The following is a 20715-nucleotide window of genomic DNA, read 5'->3' on the forward strand; positions in this document are numbered from 1 at the left end:
CCTGTCCTATTGCACTCCCCTGCGCCCCCTCTCCTGTCCTATTGCACTCCCCTGCGCCCCCTCTCCTGTCCTATTGCACTCCCCTGCGCCCCCTCTCCTGTCCTATTGCACTCCCCTGCGCCCCCTCTCCTGTCCTATTGCACTCCCCTGCGCCCCCTCTCCTGTCCTATTGCACTCCCCTGCGCCCCCTCTCCTGTCCTATTGCACTCCCCTGCGCCCCCTCTCCTGTCCTATTGCACTCCCCTGCGCCCCCTCTCCTGTCCTATTGCACTCCCCTGCGCCCCCTCTCCTGTCCTATTGCACTCCCCTGCGCCCCCTCTCCTGTCCTATTGCACTCCCCTGCGCCCCCTCTCCTGTCCTATTGCACTCCCCTGCGCCCCCTCTCCTGTCCTATTGCACTCCCCTGCGCCCCCTCTCCTGTCCTATTGCACTCCCCTGCGCCCCCTCTCCTGTCCTATTGCACTCCCCTGCGCCCCCTCTCCTGTCCTATTGCACTCCCCTGCGCCCCCTCTCCTGTCCTATTGCACTCCCCTGCGCCCCCTCTCCTGTCCTATTGCACTCCCCTGCGCCCCCTCTCCTGTCCTATTGCACTCCCCTGCGCCCCCTCTCCTGTCCTATTGCACTCCCCTGCGCCCCCTCTCCTGTCCTATTGCACTCCCCTGCGCCCCCTCTCCTGTCCTATTGCACTCCCCTGCGCCCCCTCTCCTGTCCTATTGCACTCCCCTGCGCCCGCTCCTGTCCTATTGCACTCCCCTGCGCTCGCTCCTGTCCTATTGCACTCCCCTGCGCTCGCTCCTGTCCTATTGCACTCCCCTGCGCTCTCTCCTGTCCTATTGCACTCCCCTGCGCTCTCTCCTGTCCTATTGCACTCCCCTGCGCTCTCTCCTGTCCTATTGCACTCCCCTGCGCTCTCTCCTGTCCTATTGCACTCCCCTGCGCTCTCTCCTGTCCTATTGCACTCCCCTGCGCTCTCTCCTGTCCTATTGCACTCCCCTGCGCTCTCTCCTGTCCTATAGCACTCCCCTGCGCTCTCTCCTGTCCTATTGCACTCCCCTGCGCTCTCTCCTGTCCTATTGCACTCCTCTGCGCTCTCTCCTGTCCTATTGCACTGCTCTGCGCTCTCTCCTGTCCTATTGCACTCCTCTGCGCTCTCTCCTGTCCTATTGCACTCCTCTGTGCTCTCTCCTGTCCTAACAGATAGGGGACAGCACAGAGGAGTGCTAGCCCACCCTCACTTACTGGACTTTGTCCATGCTTGTGTTTCAGCTTAGACAAAGCCATGATTTCTATAAAAAGGAAATAACATTTTTTTAAGTATATCAGAAAGGTTAATGTTTTGCCAAGATGTACAACATATAAAATGTTTTTGTATCTGACAGTGCCCATTAAAGGGTATGTTCACATAGGGCTGAAATGCTGCACATTTTGTTGCAGAGTTTGACTTGAAGTTATGTAGGAAAAGGGGTAACAGATCTGCCACACTTCGGTCCTGTGTGAACATACCCTAAGGCAGATCATTGGACTTCATAGCCTATAAACTGAGCACCTCTTCCCCAGGATCCTCTGCGGTCAGTTTACACTGCTCATCCTATAGACCAAGAGTCTGTGAATCTGGCGCCTTCGCCGGCGTGATGTCAGCACAGAGATCACTCCCATCATTGTCTGCTCACAGCCGGCTTCCTCCGCACACACAGGCCCCCGGCTGCATAATCGCACTCTCACGGGTACCAGACTACACATAACCGCCGCCTCCTCACCTCCTTTCGGCATGTTATCTCCGTTCTTCTCGTTGCCTCTTCCTCTCCCCACAACTTGATGGGCACGCGTCTGAAGGGTCCTGAGCCGCAGGGCAGCCAAGGAACCGCCTGCTGTGGGCGTATTACTAAACCAATCGTTTATTTTCCCAAAACACAACAGCCTACGTAGTAATTGCTTTTAGTGAAGCAAAATAAAATAACAGAATAATTTATGGTCCCTGGCAGTTATGGGAGCCATACCAGTGCGGTATTTTCAGACAGGCACAACATTAGACAGCCCTTCTGACGCAATGCTCCCCTACTCTCGGGTCCCTCACGGAGCGCACTCATTTTCACACCAAATTGTTTATAGCGAGCACATCTCGGCATCAACGAATAATCCATAGGGCAGTTAAAAAAAAGTAACCGCCGCTAATTGTGACGTAATTGGTTGTGACCGGAAGTTCTGGAAGGTCCCCAGTAGAAACCTGACGTTCTAAGTGCTGACCCGGAAGTGGAGTTCGAGGTAATTTCCGGTAGGAAGTTTGGTCGGGAAGAAGGATTTGTGATCCTCTGAGTGCATATCTGTGGCTGGTGGAACAGGTAGGATGGCTGGCGGCTTTAGTAGACAAGCTCTTACATTGTGGAAAGGAGCTTCACAGGCTTTAGCTTTGTTATGCAGTATATGTGAGGTGACTGTACGATTTCTATACGATTTGATTGCAGTCTGTTGTTATAATAGGAACATGCCACCAAGTTTTAACCTATGTAACTTGTGACAACATATTATTTGGGGTAAATAACATTTCTTTCCAAGTCTGGATGTTTAATGTAGAAAATGAGCCTTAAAAGTGGCCTGTGCTATATTTTAATGAATCACTGGTACTTTATTAAAATAACTTTCTCTACAAAAATGAGTGCACTTAAGTCTCCTCCCCTGAAGCAAATGGCCGCCTCTCATAGCCATAGCCAAACAATCTCTGCTGGCTTTCAAAGGTGACAGCATTATTTAAATGGCTGTAACAAATGTCATTGGTGGTACAGGGATCTGCCAGGGCTCTGCTTTTCATAAGGCTCTATCAATAAAGATCTCATGGATCAATGCAATACATAAGTATGGTCTGTATAAACCATCGTTTCCCAACCAGGGTACCTCCAGCTGTTGCAAAACTACAACTCCCAGCATGCCCGGACAGCCTTCGGCTGTCCGGCCATGCTGGGAGCTGTAGCTTTGCAACAGCTGGAGGCACCTTGGTTGGGCAAGACTAGTATACGCAATCTAACAATTGCTCATACAAGTGCCCTAGGGACTAAAAAAAAAAAGCATTTTTTTAAATTGTTTTAAAGGGGTATTCCAGGATTTATTTATTTTTTGACTATGCTACAGAGGCTGTAAAGTTAGTGTAGTTCATAATATAGTGTCTGTACCTGTGTGTGACGGTTTTCACACAATTCTTCTGTGATTTTTCACCTCACTATTTATTTTTAACAGCATACAAAATGACTGTTGTCTCTGATTTTTCCCAGCTTGCAATGCGGCTGAGACCTGACATCACTAGTCAGCTGATGACAGGGAGCCTGTCTGCTTCAATGGGTGGAGCGATCACTTAGTGGGAGAGAGATCAATCTGCAACTAATGTAAAGGCTGTAGGCACCCTGATTTTGTTTCAATGTGTGGGAGGGAGGAAAATGGAATTGTGGGATTTCTAGTAAAAAAAAAAAAAAAAAAGTCAAACAGGAAATACAAGTTCACAAAAAGCTAGCCACAGTGTTATGGTAATCTCACAACCATTTAGCCCCAAGACAAGTGCAGATCCTTCCTAAGCATGTCCATTACTGTCTGCCAGGTATGTACTAAAATCACCTTATGGTGGAGAACCCCTTTAAAGTGTGAATGGACCCCTCTCATAGTAAAAATACAGATCACCCGCTTTTTCCCATTTCCACATAATAATGTCCTATTGCACATCATGATGCTTCTGTGCGTGACTCTAATATGGTAAATTTGTATTATGTTCAAATTTAATGTTTTGTTCTTATAAGGCAAAAATCTATAACATGAACTGTGTTGTGAAGATAAATAAATATACATTTGCTATAATCTAGGGTTGTCCATTCAATGCCTAAAGTGAAGCGAAGCAGAAAACCGCCACCAGATGGTTGGGAGCTCATAGAACCTACATTGGATGAACTCGATCAGAAAATGCGAGAAGGTGAGACGGCATGGGTTTTTGGGCTCGTGGCATTATTCAGAAGCACCATAGAGAATGAATAGAGCACTGGCCACACGTGTGATGCACTCTGTTCATTCAGGGTGAACAATTTCTCTGTATTCTCAGCACTGTTTGAAAGCGCTGGTCGGGGGGGGGGGGGGTTTAACAATGTCCTAACGTTCGCATGATTGGTACAGGTCCAAGAGTCAGACCTATATGATCAGCCTGTTATTCCCCATCCTGTGGATAGGGATTACTTTGTGAGATTGAAATTAGGGATCGACCGGTTATCGGTATGGGCGATATTATCGGCCGATAATCACGATTTTGGGCATTATCGGTATCGGCAATTACCTTGCCGATAAGCCGATAATGCCCCGCACCACGACCGACAACCACCCCCCCCCCCGACCCGCCCCACCGCACCCCCGACCCACCGCACCGCGTCGCACCCCCCCCCCCCCCCATCGTGATCCTGGGCGGTATACCGGTATGGATTTTTGCCCATACCGCTATACCGTTCGGGCCCCTCCCCCACCCTCCGAGTCAATAAAAAAATTTAACTTACCCGTAATGGGGGTGGTCCGGGCCATCCATCATTCCTGTAGTGTCCGGGGGCGTTCCGGGTGAAGGGTGCAACGGTCCGGGCTGTCCTTCTTCTCCGGCGGTCATCTTCTCCACTCCGGGCAGGCTCCGGCCTAGTACACTGCATAGACGCCGCTACGCCGTGACGTTGGGTGCGTCGCTGCGCACGGGCGTCACTGCGCAGCGGCGTCTATGCAGCGTACTAGGCCGGAGCCTGCCCGGAGTGGAGAAGATGACCGCCGGAGAAGAAGTACATCCCGGACCGGTGCACCCTTCACCCGGAACGCCCCCGGACACTACAGGAAGGAAGGATGGATGGCCCGGACCACCCTGACAGGGGGAGAGAAGCGGGTGGTGGCGGCGGCCTATGGCCCCGCAAAAGCCACTGCAGATCATTGATTTAAAGCGCCCGCTTTAAATCAATGATCTGTAGCGGTGTCGCAGGGGGTTAAATAGCCGATAACTTAAACCGGAATATCGGTATAAGTTATCGGCTATCGGCCCTAACCTGCACCGATTATCGATATCGGTCGATCCCTAATTGAAATATCTCTCTATAATTATAATGATATATTATTGATTATGGAGTGTGAGTGTACATGTGCTGGTAGTTATCACCCGTACCTTAATGTAGCATTACATCTATTAGAACTGTGTATTTGTTAGGCCGTTTATCATCATAACTTATGTTGTTTATTTACCAGCTGAAACAGACCCACATGAAGGGAAGAGGAAGGTGGAATCTCTGTGGCCAATCTTCCGTATTCATCATCAGAAAACCCGATATATATTTGACCTGTTCTATAAGAGGAAAGCTATAAGCAGAGGTAACAATTCATTTATTGTAATATCTTCTTGTAGAACATCTCTGCACTAAATAGTGATTAAGGGAAGGATCATGCATCACATCCGCAGCTGGCTTCCTGCAGCTGAATTTCTGCAGTGAAAGAACTGCAAGCGGAATTTCAGTTGGGAAAACCAGCTGTAAATTTGGTATGTGTGACCGTACCCTAAAGGTATCATATAAGGTGTTACATTACAGTGCTTGTATGTGTTCCTTCATGGACAAGAGGGAAGATTTACTTAGCAAACTGAACCAATAAACTGGTGTACATATCGCCTGATGGGCTGTTGGCCTGTAACTTGAAAATTTTATTGACGACATACTGCATTTTTGGCATAAAGTATTGGTAAAAGTTATTACATGGCATAATCTTGCTACCAAGTATTCTGTGTATTATGTTAAAGGGGTACTCCAGTCAAATTCTTTATGTATCCTATATGTCTAGGCTTCTTCCATTAAAATAATAAACTTGCCTTCCATGCTTCCCCAATGGTGCTGATTTTGGTCTCCCATCCTCAGGCCCTGGTATTTTTACCTGGTTTTAGGGCCTGACATGTAACATTGTGCTCACTTAATTGTTGACTGGAGCGATGTCCTGCCTCAGCAGGTAATAGGCTGGGCAGCAGTGTGATGTAACGGGCCCGGGACTGGCCTTCTTCCTGGTGTCTGGACCTGTTACATCACACTGCCGCCCAGTGTATCACCGGCCAAGGTGGACATCACTGAGACAGGGGCCTTTGTACAGGAGACCGTTATCAACATCAGGGGAGTACATGTAAGGGGGATTTATGCTCAGTGAGTGCTTAGCTTGCTCCATACATGGCAGGTGTTGGCCAGCAACAGAATGAATCATAAAACACAAAGAGATAAAGAAACATAGCCGCACAGCCACAATTTATTTTTTGATCTACTTGCTTTTCAGCATAAGTTCAAACACTAACAGGTTGTTAGTATACATTTTGATCAAAAAGTACAAGCCCACTTGCCACGTTAAGGCCACCTATTTAGAGTGGGTCCCTAACCCAACATTTCCATAGAGCCGGGCGGCGGCCACCGCAACACCATGCCCACAGGGGGAGCGATCCAGTGGCCAGGCAGCCCCACTGCTGTCCGACCAAGCCCCTGGCTCCAGGCAACACCACCCGACAAAGCATCACAGTAACAATGACCTGTGCAACCACACCAATGTGAATGCCTACCAAGTGCTCCCTGCCAGAGGACGTCGTGGTTTAGTCCTACATCGCTATGTGGATGATTTGTGAATTGGTCAGATACAGTTAATGCTGGCAGTAGGCGGCATGTGTTTTATCGGGGCCATCTATCCCCTTGGATGTTGAGAACATTAGGCATATTACCTTTGTGTATTTCTATATCTGGTTTAACTAGGACTTATCATCCCTTGAGGGAACAACTAGGACTAATCGGGTCCATTGAGGAAATATCAGTATACAGTGACCCCCCGACCTACGATGGCCCCGACATACGATAATTTCAACATGCGATGGCCTCTCAGAGGCCATCACATGTTGAAGGCAGCATCAACGTACGATGCTTTTTCTATGTCGGGGCCATCGCATAAACTGCTATTCGGCAGCGCAGACTGCTTCAGCTGCCACCGGATAGCCGTTTACGGTGCCCCGTGAGCTCCGGTGACGATCGCTTACCTGTCCTCGGGGCTCCGGCGCGTCCTCTTCGGGATCCCTGCATCGTCGGCGCTCTCCATCGACGTCATCACATCGCTGCGCACGCCGTCCCATCTTCCAATAGGAGCGGCGTGCGTAGCGATGTGATGGCGGCGACGGAGAGCGCGGATGCCGGGAAAGCAGAGGCCTTGCCGGAGCGACGGTGACGCGGCGACAGCGATGGACGGCGACATCCCGGGCAGCGGTGACAGTCCGGAGCGGCGGGGACAGGTGAGTACACCTTCCTCTAACAGTGGTCTACAACCTGCGGACCTCCAGATGTTGCAAAACTACAACACCCAGCATGCCCGGACAGCCGTTGGCTGTCCGGGCATGCTGGGTGTTGTAGTTTTGCAACATCTGGAGGTCCGCAGGTTGTAGACCACTGTCCTATACTTTACATTGCACTGATCCCTCAACATGCGATTGTTTCAACAAATGATGGTTCGTTTGGAACGGATTACCATCTTATGTTGAGGGACCACTGTACTTGGAACACCTATGCTTTGAGAGAATTACTATCTATCTTATCTATGTGGTACCTTCTACTTATGTGACTCCTCCTCTGATGTAATGTATTAACCCATTATAATTTGGAGAATTAGCAGCAGTCAAGACATCTCAAGCAACTAATTTGGCTATTTACGTGTGGTCTGCTAAGTGTCAGGTCTATATGTATTAAGTGCTCACATTCTGCTGTTATCTTTGTATTACGTACACTAATTGTTTCTGTAATGTGTCTAAATCGCCTGTAGCTTCATATGCTTATATTTACTGCTATTCCTTTTCTGGGAATTTCTCTCATTCCTATATATATTTCACTTATGATCCCCTGATGAACCGCTGTATGTCATAAGATACATGGGGAAACACGTCGAGATATACAGGTGTTAATCATTGGAGAATTATCCATTTATATGATATTTGTATGTTCTCTGTAGTATACAGCTGCTTAGTGGAAGTACAAATATTTTTTAATAGACGTAATTTATAAATCTGTTAACTTTCTGGCACCAGTTGATAAAAAAAAAAGTTTTCCACCAGAGTACCCCTTTTAAAACCTCTGACTGCCTTGATGGGACTCCTATTACAGCCTGTTTATTAGCATCACATATGTTTATGTAAAGATATTGCTGCCAACAAATGATGATTTTTATGTTGACATAAAAAAAATGTGATTTACTTATAGTTATACATTTACTGGTTCTCAACTCATTGCTGCGGTGTTTGTATGGACCAATGATTGGGAATGACTGTTTGCCTTATCATACGATATAAGAGTCTTTAAGAACTTTGAGAAATAACTGCTGTAACATGGGCAAATACATGTCAAGCCATTTCTTGATAAACTCATTTAATTAACAGTAAAAATATTGTGATTTATATTTCACTTAAACTTTACATAGTGTGAACATTGTCTCTGTCAGTGTAATTGTTAAATTGGTGCAGACATGATCAAGTCTGTTTTCTCTCCATTTCTAGAACTGTATGACTATTGTATCAGGGAAGGATATGCTGACAAGAACCTTATTGCAAAGTGGAAAAAACAAGGATATGAGAACTTATGCTGCTTGCGTTGTATACAGACCAGGGACACAAACTTTGGAACTAATTGTATCTGTCGTGTCCCTAAAGGCAAACTTGAAGTGGTAAGATTTCTTGTATAACTGTATCAATGTCAGGGCCTTTGTTTAATCTTTTTTTTTTAAACTTTTTATTCAAAGAAAGTTTATTATAAGAAAGAACAGGGTGAAACAAACTTCAATAGGAAAAAATCCAGTACAGCATAATGTACACGAGAAAGGTACAGTTACACATACGTTGTCAGCGCAAGAGCTATAGAACCGGCAACCCTCGCATAACATAGAAAAAAAATCAAATATACACCATCATGTGGGGCCTGTGAGGCCATAGAGCAAGGCAACATTTCTTGATCATGCCACTCTGGAGAACAATCGAGCTGAAACGGGGTGGGGGGGGAGGGTAGAAAAAATGTGAGGGGAGAAAACGCAAGTGGGGGGGGGGGGGGTTACGGGAGGGGGAGGTTGGGAAGAGAAAGGAAAAAGAAAAAGACGGGAGGGGGGAGAAGAGAAGAACGTGACGGGAAACAAAGATGATCAACACCTGAATCGCCAGACGCCTGCCTCCAGTACCACAACCGCGGTTGAACATCGGCTCCCTGTCGAACTTTTCAGCGGGTCCAGAGAAGAAGTCAACCATGTGAAGCGGGGTTCAGGAAATCACCCCTCCCTGTAGAGTGGGGTTTCAAGGAAGGCAAGCCAAGGACTCCAGGTCGCCACATATGCCTCATTCCGACCTGAGGAGTCAGCCTCCATACGACAAATGAAGAGGATCTCATCATACCATTCATAGACAGTGGGGGGAAGGGAGTCCTTCCAATGTCTCGGGATCACAGACCTCGCGGCCATTAGTATGAATTGGGCTAAGATTTTTGGCAGGGATTTCCTAGCTACTGGCATAATGGACAATAGGAGGACCTTCGGGTTGTTGGGATAAGTCACCCCTGTAACCGTAGCTATGCGGGAGGTCACATCCGCCCAAAACGGTTGAAGCAATGGGCAGGACCACCATGTGTGAGCCATGGTGCCACAGTCGCTCCCACAGCGCCAACACAAATCTGACACAGATGGGTACATTTTATGTAACAGTGCGGGGACACTATACCATCTGGACAGTATTTTGTAATTGGTTTCCTGGGCTCTACAAGATATGGAAAATTTGTGGCACTTAATGAAAGCAGCCAACCAATCGGACGAAGCAAAAAAGGTGCGTAACTCCCTCTCCCAGGCCACCACAAATGCCGGCGGGTGCTGAGCTGCTTCTCCCAGTAGGAGGCTGTAGAGTTGAAACACCGCCCTGGATACCTGGGAGGAGGAGGCACACAGCTTCTCAAACAGGTGGAGGGGTCTAGTCAAGTTTAGTGTCCGACTCGTGGTCTCCACAATGTGGCTAAGTTGGCGGTATTGCATGTGCCTAAAAGGAGTGCAGAGGTGTAGGGGTACCAGATCCTCATAGGGGCGTAGCATTGTCTCTGTGAGAAGACTTCTCAAAGAGAGGGTCAAGGGGGTGGAGAGGCCAAGGAATGAAGAGCAGGTCAGTCCCGGTGGGAAAAGAGGATTGCCGAGGACAGGAGTTAGAGGGCCATCGGGGGAGAACAATTGCTTTCCAGGTAAGTAATGTCTGAGAGCCATGACTAATTCATTGGACACCCACGGTAGGGTACGGAGGGTGTCTACAGGGGGAGATCCTCTGGGAAGCCAGGGGTAGTTTGCCATCTCAAAACCAGAAGTTCGACCGTCACCCATCTTTTCGCGGTCTGGCCATGCAGAAAGTCTAGGAATCTCGCCAGTGTGGCAGCTATATAGTATGCATGGCAGTCAGGGATCGCCAGCCCACCCGCCTGCTTCTGTCTAGTCAGTACAGACCTGGTTAATCCTGGCCGGCCCACCCACACAAAACAACGTATATGTTTGTCCAGTCTACTAAAGAAAGGAGGAATGGCCACTGGGACAGCCTGGAAGAGAGAGAGCAAGCGTGGAAGTATATTCATCTTGAGGACATTGGCCCTACCGAGCCATGAGAAGGTGCCAGTAAACCACTTCGCCAGGTCACCCTCAAGGGTGGAAAGTAAGGGTAAAAAGTTAAGGGAAAAAGTGTCATTGAGGTCTGACAGGACTTGCACCCCCAGGTACTTAAATGACCTCGTGGCCCACTGGAATGGGTGCTCTCTCCGAATGCGGGCAACATCTTCCGCAGATAGGGCGATCGGTATTGCCACACTTTTGGACATATTGATCTTATGATTGCTAAAGTGGGAATAAATCTGAAGAGTCCGCAGGACTGCTGGTAAGGACGTGTGGGGAGAGGTAGAGGAGGTCATCCGCGAACGCAGAACAGAGATGCACTCGGGAACTGCACAGAGTAGAAGAGGTTTGCTATGGGGATTTGCTTCTAAACTGGGCAGTTCCCGAGACACGTGTCATCAGAGAGCACTTAGACATCTGCAGCTCATAAGTACTGAAAGGATTACCATTTTTTAATAGAAGAAATGTACAAAGCTGTTTAACTTTCTGGAGCCAGTTGATATATAAAAACAGTTTTTTCCTGGATAACCCCTTTAAACGCCAGTAGCGTGACTCAGGGTGTAAATGTACGCCCAGGAATGGGGGTGTACCTGTACACCCAAGTGGTTAACCAGGCAGCCTGGCCATGTATTTAGGAAAAAAAAAATTCTGGATAGCCCTTGAGTCAAAATTTTCTTTATTTATTTTTATTTATTTATTTTTTTACATATTTATTTTGCAACACTATCAGTAATGCCAACCTATCAAAGAGCACCAAATTCATAGGATAATGAAAAGTAAGCAATCTTTATTTAGAACACAGATATAAATATAAAACATAAACCCCTTTACTCAACAGCCTGTTTTGGCTTAATGACCAAGGCCTTTTTTTCTAATCTGACATGTCTCTTTATGTGGTAATAACTTTGGAACGCTTTTACTTATCAACGCAATTCAGAGATTTGTTTTTTCGTGACATATTGTACTTTACATTAGTGGTAAATTTTGATATATTCAGCGGTTTTTGTAAAATAAATACAAAATTTGGCGAAAAAAATGAGAAATTTGCAGTTTTCTAGATTTTAACATTTTCTGCTTGTACGATAGTCATATCGCACCAAATTAACCCCTTCAGGACGGAGCCCATTTTGGCCTTAAGGACCGGAGCATTTTTTGCACATCTGACCACTGTCACTTTAAACATTAATAACCCTGGAATGCTTTTAGTTATCATTCTGATTCCGATATTGTTTTTTCGTGACATACCGTATTTATCGGCATATAACACGCACTTTTTAGGCTAAAATTTTTAGCCTAAAGTCTACGTGCGTGTTATACGCCGATACCGCCCCAGGAAAGGCAGGGGGAGAGAGGCCGTTGCTGCCCGCTTCTCTCCCCCTGCCTTCCCTGAGGTCTAGAGCCCTGCTGCCGGCCCTTCTCACCCCCAGGCTATCGGCGCCGCTGCCCGTTCTGTCCCCCTGACTATCGGTACCGGCGCCCCACTGCCGGCGCCGATAGCCAGGGGGAGAGAAGGGGCAGCGGCAGCCATTGCCGGCGCCGCTGCCCCGTTGCCTCCCCCCATCCCCGGTGGCATAATTACCTGAGTCGGGTCCGCGCTGCTGCAGGCCTCCAGCGTTCGTCCCCATCGTCGTTGCTATGCGCTGCACGGCGCGGCGCATGACGTCAGTGCGCCGTGCATAGCAACGACGCAAGGGACGCACGCCGGAGGCCTTCAGCAGCGCGGACCTGACTCGGGTAATTATGCCACCGGGGATGGGGGGAGGCAACAGGGCAGTGGCGCCGGCAATGGGTGCCGCTGCCCCTTCTCTCCCCCTGGCTGTCGGCGCCGCTTCTCTCCCCCTGGCTATCGGGGCCGGCAGTGGGGCGCCGGCACCGATAGTCAGGGGGACAGAACGGGCAGCGGCGCCGATAGCCAGGGGGAGAGAAGGGCCGGTAGCAGCGCTCTAGACCCCAGGGAAGGCAGGGGGAGAGAAGCGGGCAGCGACGGCCTCTCTCCCCCTGCCTTTCCTGGGGGTGTATCGGGGTATACACGCGCACACACGCACCCTCATTTTACCATGGATATTTGGGTAAAAAACTTTTTACCCAAATATCCTTGGTAAAATGAGGGTGCGTGTTATAGGCCGGTGCGTGGTATACCCCGATAAATACGGTATTTTACTTTAACATAGTGGTAAATTTTTGTCGATACTTGCATCCTTTCTTGGTGAAAAATCCGTAAATTTGATGAAAAATTTGAAAATTTTGCATTTTTCTAACTTTGAAGCTTTCTGCTTGTAAGGAAAATGGATATTACAAATAAATTTTTTTTTTTGTTCACATATACAATATGTCTACTTTATGTTTGCATCATAATATTGACGTCTTTTTACTTTTGGAAGACACCAGAGGGCTTCAACGGTCAGCAGCAATTTTCCGATTTTTCACAAAATTTTCAAACTCGGTATTTTTCAGGGACCAGTTCAGTTTTGAAGTGGATTTGAAGGGTCTTCATATTAGAATTACCCCATAAATGACCCCATTATAAAAACTACACCCCCCAAAGTATTCAAAATGACATTCAGTCAGCGTTTTAACCCTTTAGGTGTTTCACATGAATAGCAGCAAAGTGAAGGAGAAAATTCACAATCTTCATTTTTTACACTCACATGTTCTTGTAGACCCAATTTTTGAATTTTTACAAGGGGTAAAAGGACAAAAATTTTTACTTGTATTTGTAGCCCAATTTCTCTTGAGTAAGCAGTAGAGGGCTCAGAAGCGAAGGAGCGATAAGGGGATTTTGGAGAGTACGTTTTTCTGAAATGTTTTTTGGGGGGGCATGTTGCATTTAGGAAGCCCTTATGGTGCCAGAACAGCAAAAAAAAAAAAAACGCATGGCATACCATTTTGGAAACTAGACCCCTTGGGGAATGTAACATGGGATAAAGTGAGCCTTTATACCCCACAGGTGTTTCACGACTTTTGCAAATGTAAAAAAAAAAAAAGAATTATTTTTACCTAAAATGCTTGTTTTCCCAAAAATTTTTAAAAAGGGTAATAGCAGAAAATACCCCTAAAAATTTGAAGCCCAATTTCTCCCGATTCAGAAAACACCCCATATGGGGGTGAAAAGTGCTCTGCTGGCGCACTACAGGTCTCGGAAGAGGAGGAGTCACATTTGGCTTTTTGAAAGCAAATTTTGCTCTGGGAGCATGCCGCATTTAGGAAGCCCCTATGGTGCCAGGACAGCAAAAAAAAAAACCACATGGCATACCATTTTGGAAACTAGACCCCCTCGGGGAACGTAACAAGGGGTTAAGTGAACCTTAATACCCCACAGGTGTTTCACAACTTTTGCATATGTAAAAAAAAAATTTTTTTTTTACCTAAAATGCTTGTTTTCCCAAAAATGTTACATTTTTAAAAAGGGTAAAAGCAGAAAATACCCCCCAAAATTTGAAACCCAATTTCTCCCGAGTACGGCGATACCCCATATGTGACCCTTAACTGTTGCCTTGAAATACGACAGGGCTCCAAAGTGAGAGCGCCATGCGCGTTTGAGGCCTAAATTAGGGACTTGCATAGGGGTAGACATAGGGGAATTCTACGCCAGTGATTCCCAAACAGGGTGCCTCCAGCTGTTGCAAAACTCCCAGCATGTCTGGACAGTCAACGGCTGTTCGAGAATACTGGGAGTTTTAGTTTTGCAACAGCTGTAGGCACACTGGTTATGTATCACTGAGTTTGTGACCTAACTCAGTGTTTCACAACCAGTGTGCCTCCAGCTGTTGCAAAACTACAACTCCCAGCATGTACGGTGCATGGTGTACATTGACTGCTGAGAGTTGGAGTTTGCAACAGCTGGAGGCACACCGGTCGTGAAACACTGAGTTAGGTAAAAAAAAAAAAAAAACTCTAAGTTTCACAGCCAGTGTGCCTTCAGCTGTTGCAAAACTACAACTCTCAGCAGTCACCGACAGCCAACGGGCATGCTGGGAGTTGTAGTTATGCAACCAACAGATGCACCACTACAACTCCCAGCATGCACTTTAGCTGTTTGTGCAAGCTGGGAGTTGTAGTTATACAACAGCTGAAGGTACACTTTTCCATAGAAAAAATGTGCCTCCAGCTGTTGCAAAACCATAAGTCCCAGCATGCCCATAAGGGAATGCTGGGAGTTGTGGTGGTCTGCCTCCTGCTGTTGCATAACTACAGCTCCCAGCATGCCCTTTTTGCATGCTGGGAGCTGTTGCTAAGCAACAGCAGGAGGCTGTCATTCACCTCCAACGATCCAGCCGCATGAGGTCAGTCCTTCGTCGTCGTCGCCGCCGCCGCCGCTGCTCCTGGGGCCCCGATCCCAACATTGACGCCGGGGATCGGGGTCCCGCACCCGCTCAGGTCCTCTGGAAGAGGGGCGGTGCGGGAGTGACACCTGCAGCAGGCGCCCTGATTGGTCGGCCGGTAATACGGCCGACGAATCAGGGCGATCGTGAGGTGGCACCAGTCAGAGACGGCCCCGATCAGCCAGTAATTCCGGGTCACTGGAGACCCGATTGACCCGGAATCGCCGCAGATCGCTGGACTGAATTGTCCAGCGATCTGCGGCGATCGCCGACATGGGGGGGGCATAATGACCCCCCTGGGCGATATGCCGGGATGCCTGCTGAACGATTTCAGCAGGCATCCGGCTCCGGTCCCCAACCGGCTAGCGGTGGGGACCGGAATTCCCACGGGCGTATGGATACGCCCTCGGTCCTTAAGGACTCGGAATGCAGGGCATATCCATACGCCCTATGTCCTGAAGAGGTTAATATGTTTAATGTATAGATGCAAATGGATCACTCATTTAAACCAGGGGTGGTTCAGATGTGTGCTGCGGTATGTAAAGCAGTGCTGTACTATGACATACAAGAGCACTGTTTACTGCATTTGTGTGACAATTGTAACTTCTTTGTGAATACTTCCATTTTCTGCCTATTTGCCCGAAGGGATTTAATTGGCACTGCCTCCAGCTATTGCAAAACTACAACTCCCAGCATGCCCGGAAAAGCTGTCCAGAGGCACACAAGTTAGCCTTTGTTTAGGCTCCTAGAAGGCAGTTAGGTTTCTTTACAATCTTATTAGCTGTGGATTAACACTTTGTTTCTTCTTTGTTTCAGGGGCGGATTATTGAATGCACACACTGTGGTTGCAGAGGATGCTCTGGATAAACAGAATACTTTTTAGAAATCTTGATATTCTTTGTGTTCTCAGATTCTTTTAAAATGAAGAATGTTTTCCATTATTGTGGCTGTCTTGTGACCAGTTTTCATTTATTTTTAAACGTTTAATAAAGATCCTGTTTAAATGTTATCTTTGTGTACATAGGAAGTAGATTTTACCTTAAAAAATATGGGTAGTCAGGTATTGTGTGAGATGAAGGATGGCCTAACTTGCAGTGATAGGTATCTATAGAATTCTGTAACAAATACATGTTGGTGAGAGTTGTGAATATGTGAGCCCTCTGGGAGCTTTGACTTCTGACTGACTAGTCAGCAATAAGGTTTGTGAAAATGTGCACTGAACACTAACACCCGTTATGCACTATGCTCTAATATTCAAGGGCTGGTCTAGTGACAGACATGTTTCTATGTTGGATATATATACTGTCAGAGAGAGATGATAATGTTTTTTTTATTTTATGGCATGTTCTCCTATTGCATACCTAAAATGTTGTTCTTGCAATCTGAATAAGATGTCTGATCACCTGCACCCCCCCATGAACAAATGCTAGGTTCTAGTGGTCGTGACACTACGCCCCTCCATTCATGTCTATTTGGGGGGGGGGGGGGGGGTCGTCAGGTCGGCAGACGCGGGGCATGGCCGTGATGTCACAATCATCGCCTACGGCTCCAAGCATGGAGGTACCCCTTTTATGTTTTAAAATCAGATATTTTTATTAAGAGTTTAAAGATTTTTAAACATACAAAAACATTTCCTCAACAATAAACCCCACCCACCCACCGTACATACAATCTTTCCGTCTCTTCCCTCTGCAGCATCAGGAATATGCACAAGTAGAAAACTAGAGGTTTGAATATACTTATATCCCAATGGGAAGACTCCCTTACTCCCAGCACACACAACCTCAGCAAGCGGTACCTACAGGCACTCAAACAAAGCCACCAGAGGAGAAAAGGGCAGACAAGGAAAAGAGTGAAGCCACACAGAAATTCCCAGACCATAAGCCAATCATATCAAGACAAACACAGGCCGCGGGCTCACAAGCAATTATGAACCAGTCATCGGGGGGTCAAAATGGTGTACCCAGGGTCCCCAAATACTATCAAACTTCCGTTCAACTGTACGTTTAATATATATCCCTTTCTCCAGGCGCACTATCTGCCATATTCTTAATAAGATAAGTGACCCCCGGAGAAGCCGGTCTAATCCAGTACTGCGCAATCAGCTTCCTGGCTTGATACAGCACACGTAAGATCCCCACCTCTATCATGGAAGGTTCCTTATCACATCCAATAAGGCCAAGTAAGCATACCTTAGGTTCTATAAGCAGTGTAACCCCATAAACATCCCTGATAAGGTGTAACACATCAGCCCAATAGGTGTCTAAAACGGGGCACGCCCAGCTCCCCACACCTAGGGCAGGCAGAGTCGGACCGAACACCTACATTATGTAAGAACAGAGGGGTCTTATACACCCTGTGCAGAAAGAACAACTGTGACAGTCTGTTAGCCTCCGACAGGGACAATGACTGGGTAAGCGACAAGACTAGACCATTTCTCATCACACAGCCCACCAAGGTCTCTCTCCCACTTAGTTCGGACTGTCAAGGGGAACCGTTCATGGTAAAAACTCGAGCTCACCGTACAGCCAAGAAATAACTCCCGCAGATTCCCTTTTCATAACTACCGATTCCAGGACCCTGTTAGTTTGCACCTCCATCAGCCGCAGCCGATTCTGAGTTTCGTACACATGACGGAATTGCAGGTATCGAAAAAACGAGGAGCGCGGTAAAGCGAACTCCTCCTGCAAGTCCTCAAAAGATCGGACTACCCCCTGTACAGCCAACTGCCCCACTTCACATAGTCCCATCCTCTCCCAATAACCAGCATCCACAAAAGAGCAGAAAACTGGCAAGCCCGGGTTACGCCACAGCGGTGTACACGATATGAAGCTTGTAAGACCTAGTAACTTACACGTGTGGCCACAAAGCTTGCAAAGGAGTTGGGTAGTGGGAGAGGAATCCGGAGGTCTGGTCAGGGCTCCTATCTCTAGAATATGCAGTGGCACTCTCCCTCCATGTCTGGCCATAAACAACAGACCCGTAGGACCCAGGAGAGAGATCTTCGCCCACCTTCTAATCTGATGTAGTTGCGAGGCAAGATAATACAGCCAGGGATTAGGTAACGCCAGCCCACCTTAAGTTTTTCCCCTTTGTAATGTCTCAAGTTTGATCCTAGCAGTCGCCTGCCCCCCTCCTCACACTAACTGTCTAAAAAGTCGCTGTATCCTATGAAAGTAAGTCATGGCTATCCACACTGGTGAGTTTTGCAGCACATACAATAATTGCGGCATTAGCACCATTTTTGTTAGGTTAGTCCGGCCTACCACTGAGATCGGCAATTTACACCAGACTGCTACCTTCTGAGAACTCTTGTCTAGCAGGGGCGTCAGATTCCAGGGTATAAAATCGTGTAAAAAGGGTGTGATGTTAATACCCAAGTATTCAAGATCCTTAACCACCTGGATATTAGAGAGGGCTATCTGAGGGATATGGGGCAAAGGATCCAGGGGCATCAATACCGACTTATCCCAATTAATGAGCAGGCCAGAGAAGGTACCAAACTCAGTAATGATAGACATTTTTGGGTGATACCTAGCGGTATCACCCAAAAATAGCAAAATATCGTCTGCATAGAGCACCACTCTCTCGTCCATGGAGCCATAATGGAATCCAATTATATCAGGTGAGGATCGCAGTAGACAAGCCAGCGGTTCAATAGCTAATGCAAAAAATAAAGGCGTACCTCTCCTCAACTCAAATGATGGGGAAAGCCGTCCATTAACCCGAAGACGGGAAGTCGGGCAGTGATAAGTGGGAAGCCTTTAAGGCTGAATTTGTGCGAGGGGGCGTGAATTCCCACGCCCCCCGCACCTCTAGGCGGAGCCATGACGGAGGCACGACTATAAAATGCCCCTCCACCATGCAGACGGGGCGTACGAGTCATTTTTCGGAAGGAGCGTGTGTGCAGGGGGCGGAGTGGTTCCAGTACGGTAAGCACGGGTTATCCCGGTTTCATAGCAGTCACCCACCTCCTAATGTTCCCCTCACCCCTGCGCCTCCACGCGCCACGCTCCCGGTGTCCGCCGGGGAACCTCGCCCCGTCAATCACTCCCCTCACGCGGCTTCCACTCCCTGGCAGCAGCGGCGGCATTCACAGCCGCCCCGTACGCTGCCTCGTGTCTCCCGGTAGGCGTCCGATGGTGCCACGGCCTAATCGGCTTTCCACGGCCGGTGCACGTGCCTGCGACACTGCTCTGACCTCCGCCGGTGTCCCGTTCACTCCCGCAGCGTGTTCCGGCGTCTTGTTGCCAGGGTGACGCGGCGGGGTCACGTGGTGCATGCGGGGTGGTTCAGAGCAGCGCAGCCTGCTGGTGAAGTTCGGAACTGGCCAGACGGGCTGTCGCTTGTCAGCGTGCAGGATACGGACAGTGTCCTCGCTAGTGTGGGGCCTGTCTGTGCCCTGCTTGGGTGTGCTTTGGGGGAAGGGCTGCTCCGTGGCATGCTGAGGTGGCCCCCCCCCCAAAGGATACCCTCCATATTTGTGATGTAGACCACCAAGTGAAGCTCACACTGGTTTTCCTGTTGCACCTTGAATTCACTGCAGAATATTCATCACATGTGCATGCATGAATTACAGAGTCCGTGCCTCAGCATTTGTCCCATAGCTCTCACAGCATGCATACCGTTGCAGTCATTTATAGCATTCATACCATGCAGTCATTGATAGCATTCATACCGTGCAGTCCCTCATAGCATTCATACCGTGTAGTCGCTCATAGCATTCATACTGTGCAGTCACTCATAGCCTCCATACCGTGCAGTTACTAATAGATTTCATACCGTGCAGTCACTCATAGCGTTCATACTGTGCAGTTACTAATAGCATTCACACCGTGCAGTCACTCATAGCGTCCATACCGTGCAGTTACTCGTTAGCTTTCATACCGTGCTGTCTCTCGTAGCTTTCATACCGTGCAGCCACTCGTAGCTTTCATAAACGTACAATCACCTATAGCCGTGATTCCGTGTAGTCACCCATAGCTGTCATATTGGGCAGTCATAGCATCCATACCGTACAGTCACTTTAGCATTCCTGCTGCATATTGCTTATACGCTTCCTATGCTCATATCGGTAACATGAGTACGGTATTCACACTCATAGCATCACTGCTCTTACGACATAGTAGTTCTATACCGCACGTAGGTTACAACGCATACACGATCACAGTGTCTCACGCTGCGTGGGGGCATTCGTGGCATATGCTCTGCATGCGTGGGCTACATGCGCCCTTAGCGAGACATGCGGAGTGTGCGGTCACTGTTGGGGGCGCAGTGTGTGAGCCCATGGTGTCGTATACTGTGGGTACAGTCAGTGTCGTGTACAGCACATACGCCCGCAGTGTCATGCTTGGGTAACAGTCAGTGTTGTACAGTGTATACATTCTCACTGTAATGTAGTGGGTACAATTTACAGTGTTGTGTAGTTATAGTGTTGTGCACAGTACATACGCTCATAGCGTCACATGCAGTAGGTACAGTCAGTGTCGTATATAATACTTACGCTCGTAATGTTACATACAGTGGGTAAGTTGCAGCGTTGCATACAGTACATACGCTTATAGGGGGGCATTTACTAAGGGGTTTAGTCATTTTTTTCTGACTATTTTTGGCGCAAAATTGTCGCAATTGCGCCTACCCTATAAATTGTGCGACTATCCCTAGCAAGAGCTAGAAAGTCAAAAAAAAATTCCCGCTTAATTTACGCAAGTTTTCAGTTTTTACTTGC

General features: G+C 47.9%; 2 protein-coding genes across 2 annotated transcripts in view; one reads left to right on the forward strand and one right to left on the reverse strand.

Moving 5' to 3' along the window:
- Window positions 1-1926, reverse strand: part of PDAP1 (PDGFA associated protein 1) — a 48190-nt gene extending 46264 nt beyond the window's left edge. The window contains exon 1 of the mRNA XM_056534635.1: window positions 1758-1926. Coding sequence (XP_056390610.1) covers window positions 1758-1770 — 13 coding nt within the window. The 5' untranslated portion in view covers window positions 1771-1926. The remainder of the gene's footprint in view (window positions 1-1757) is intronic.
- Window positions 1927-2210: 284 nt separating this feature from the next.
- Window positions 2211-15996, forward strand: BUD31 (BUD31 homolog). The gene is made up of 5 exons (XM_056534636.1): window positions 2211-2339; window positions 3843-3949; window positions 5239-5361; window positions 8543-8709; window positions 15804-15996. Exons 2-5 carry the CDS (start codon window positions 3856-3858, stop codon window positions 15852-15854), a joined length of 435 nt encoding a protein of 144 aa, XP_056390611.1. The 5' UTR covers window positions 2211-2339; window positions 3843-3855; the 3' UTR covers window positions 15855-15996.
- Window positions 15997-20715: the final 4719 nt, after the last annotated feature.

The sequence above is a fragment of the Hyla sarda genome, chromosome 8 (genome assembly GCF_029499605.1).
Source record: "Hyla sarda isolate aHylSar1 chromosome 8, aHylSar1.hap1, whole genome shotgun sequence".
Lineage (NCBI taxonomy): Eukaryota > Metazoa > Chordata > Amphibia > Anura > Hylidae > Hyla > Hyla sarda.

Excerpts from the sequence above, each read along its gene's own strand:
- BUD31 (XM_056534636.1), top strand. The coding sequence starts at position 3,856 with ATGCCTAAAGTGAAGCGAAGCAGAAAACCGCCACCAGATGGTTGGGAG. Across the intron at positions 3,950-5,238 it reads CGATCAGAAAATGCGAGAAG|CTGAAACAGACCCACATGAA; the intron begins GTGAGACGGCAT and ends TTTATTTACCAG. Across the intron at positions 8,710-15,803 it reads CTAAAGGCAAACTTGAAGTG|GGGCGGATTATTGAATGCAC; the intron begins GTAAGATTTCTT and ends TCTTTGTTTCAG.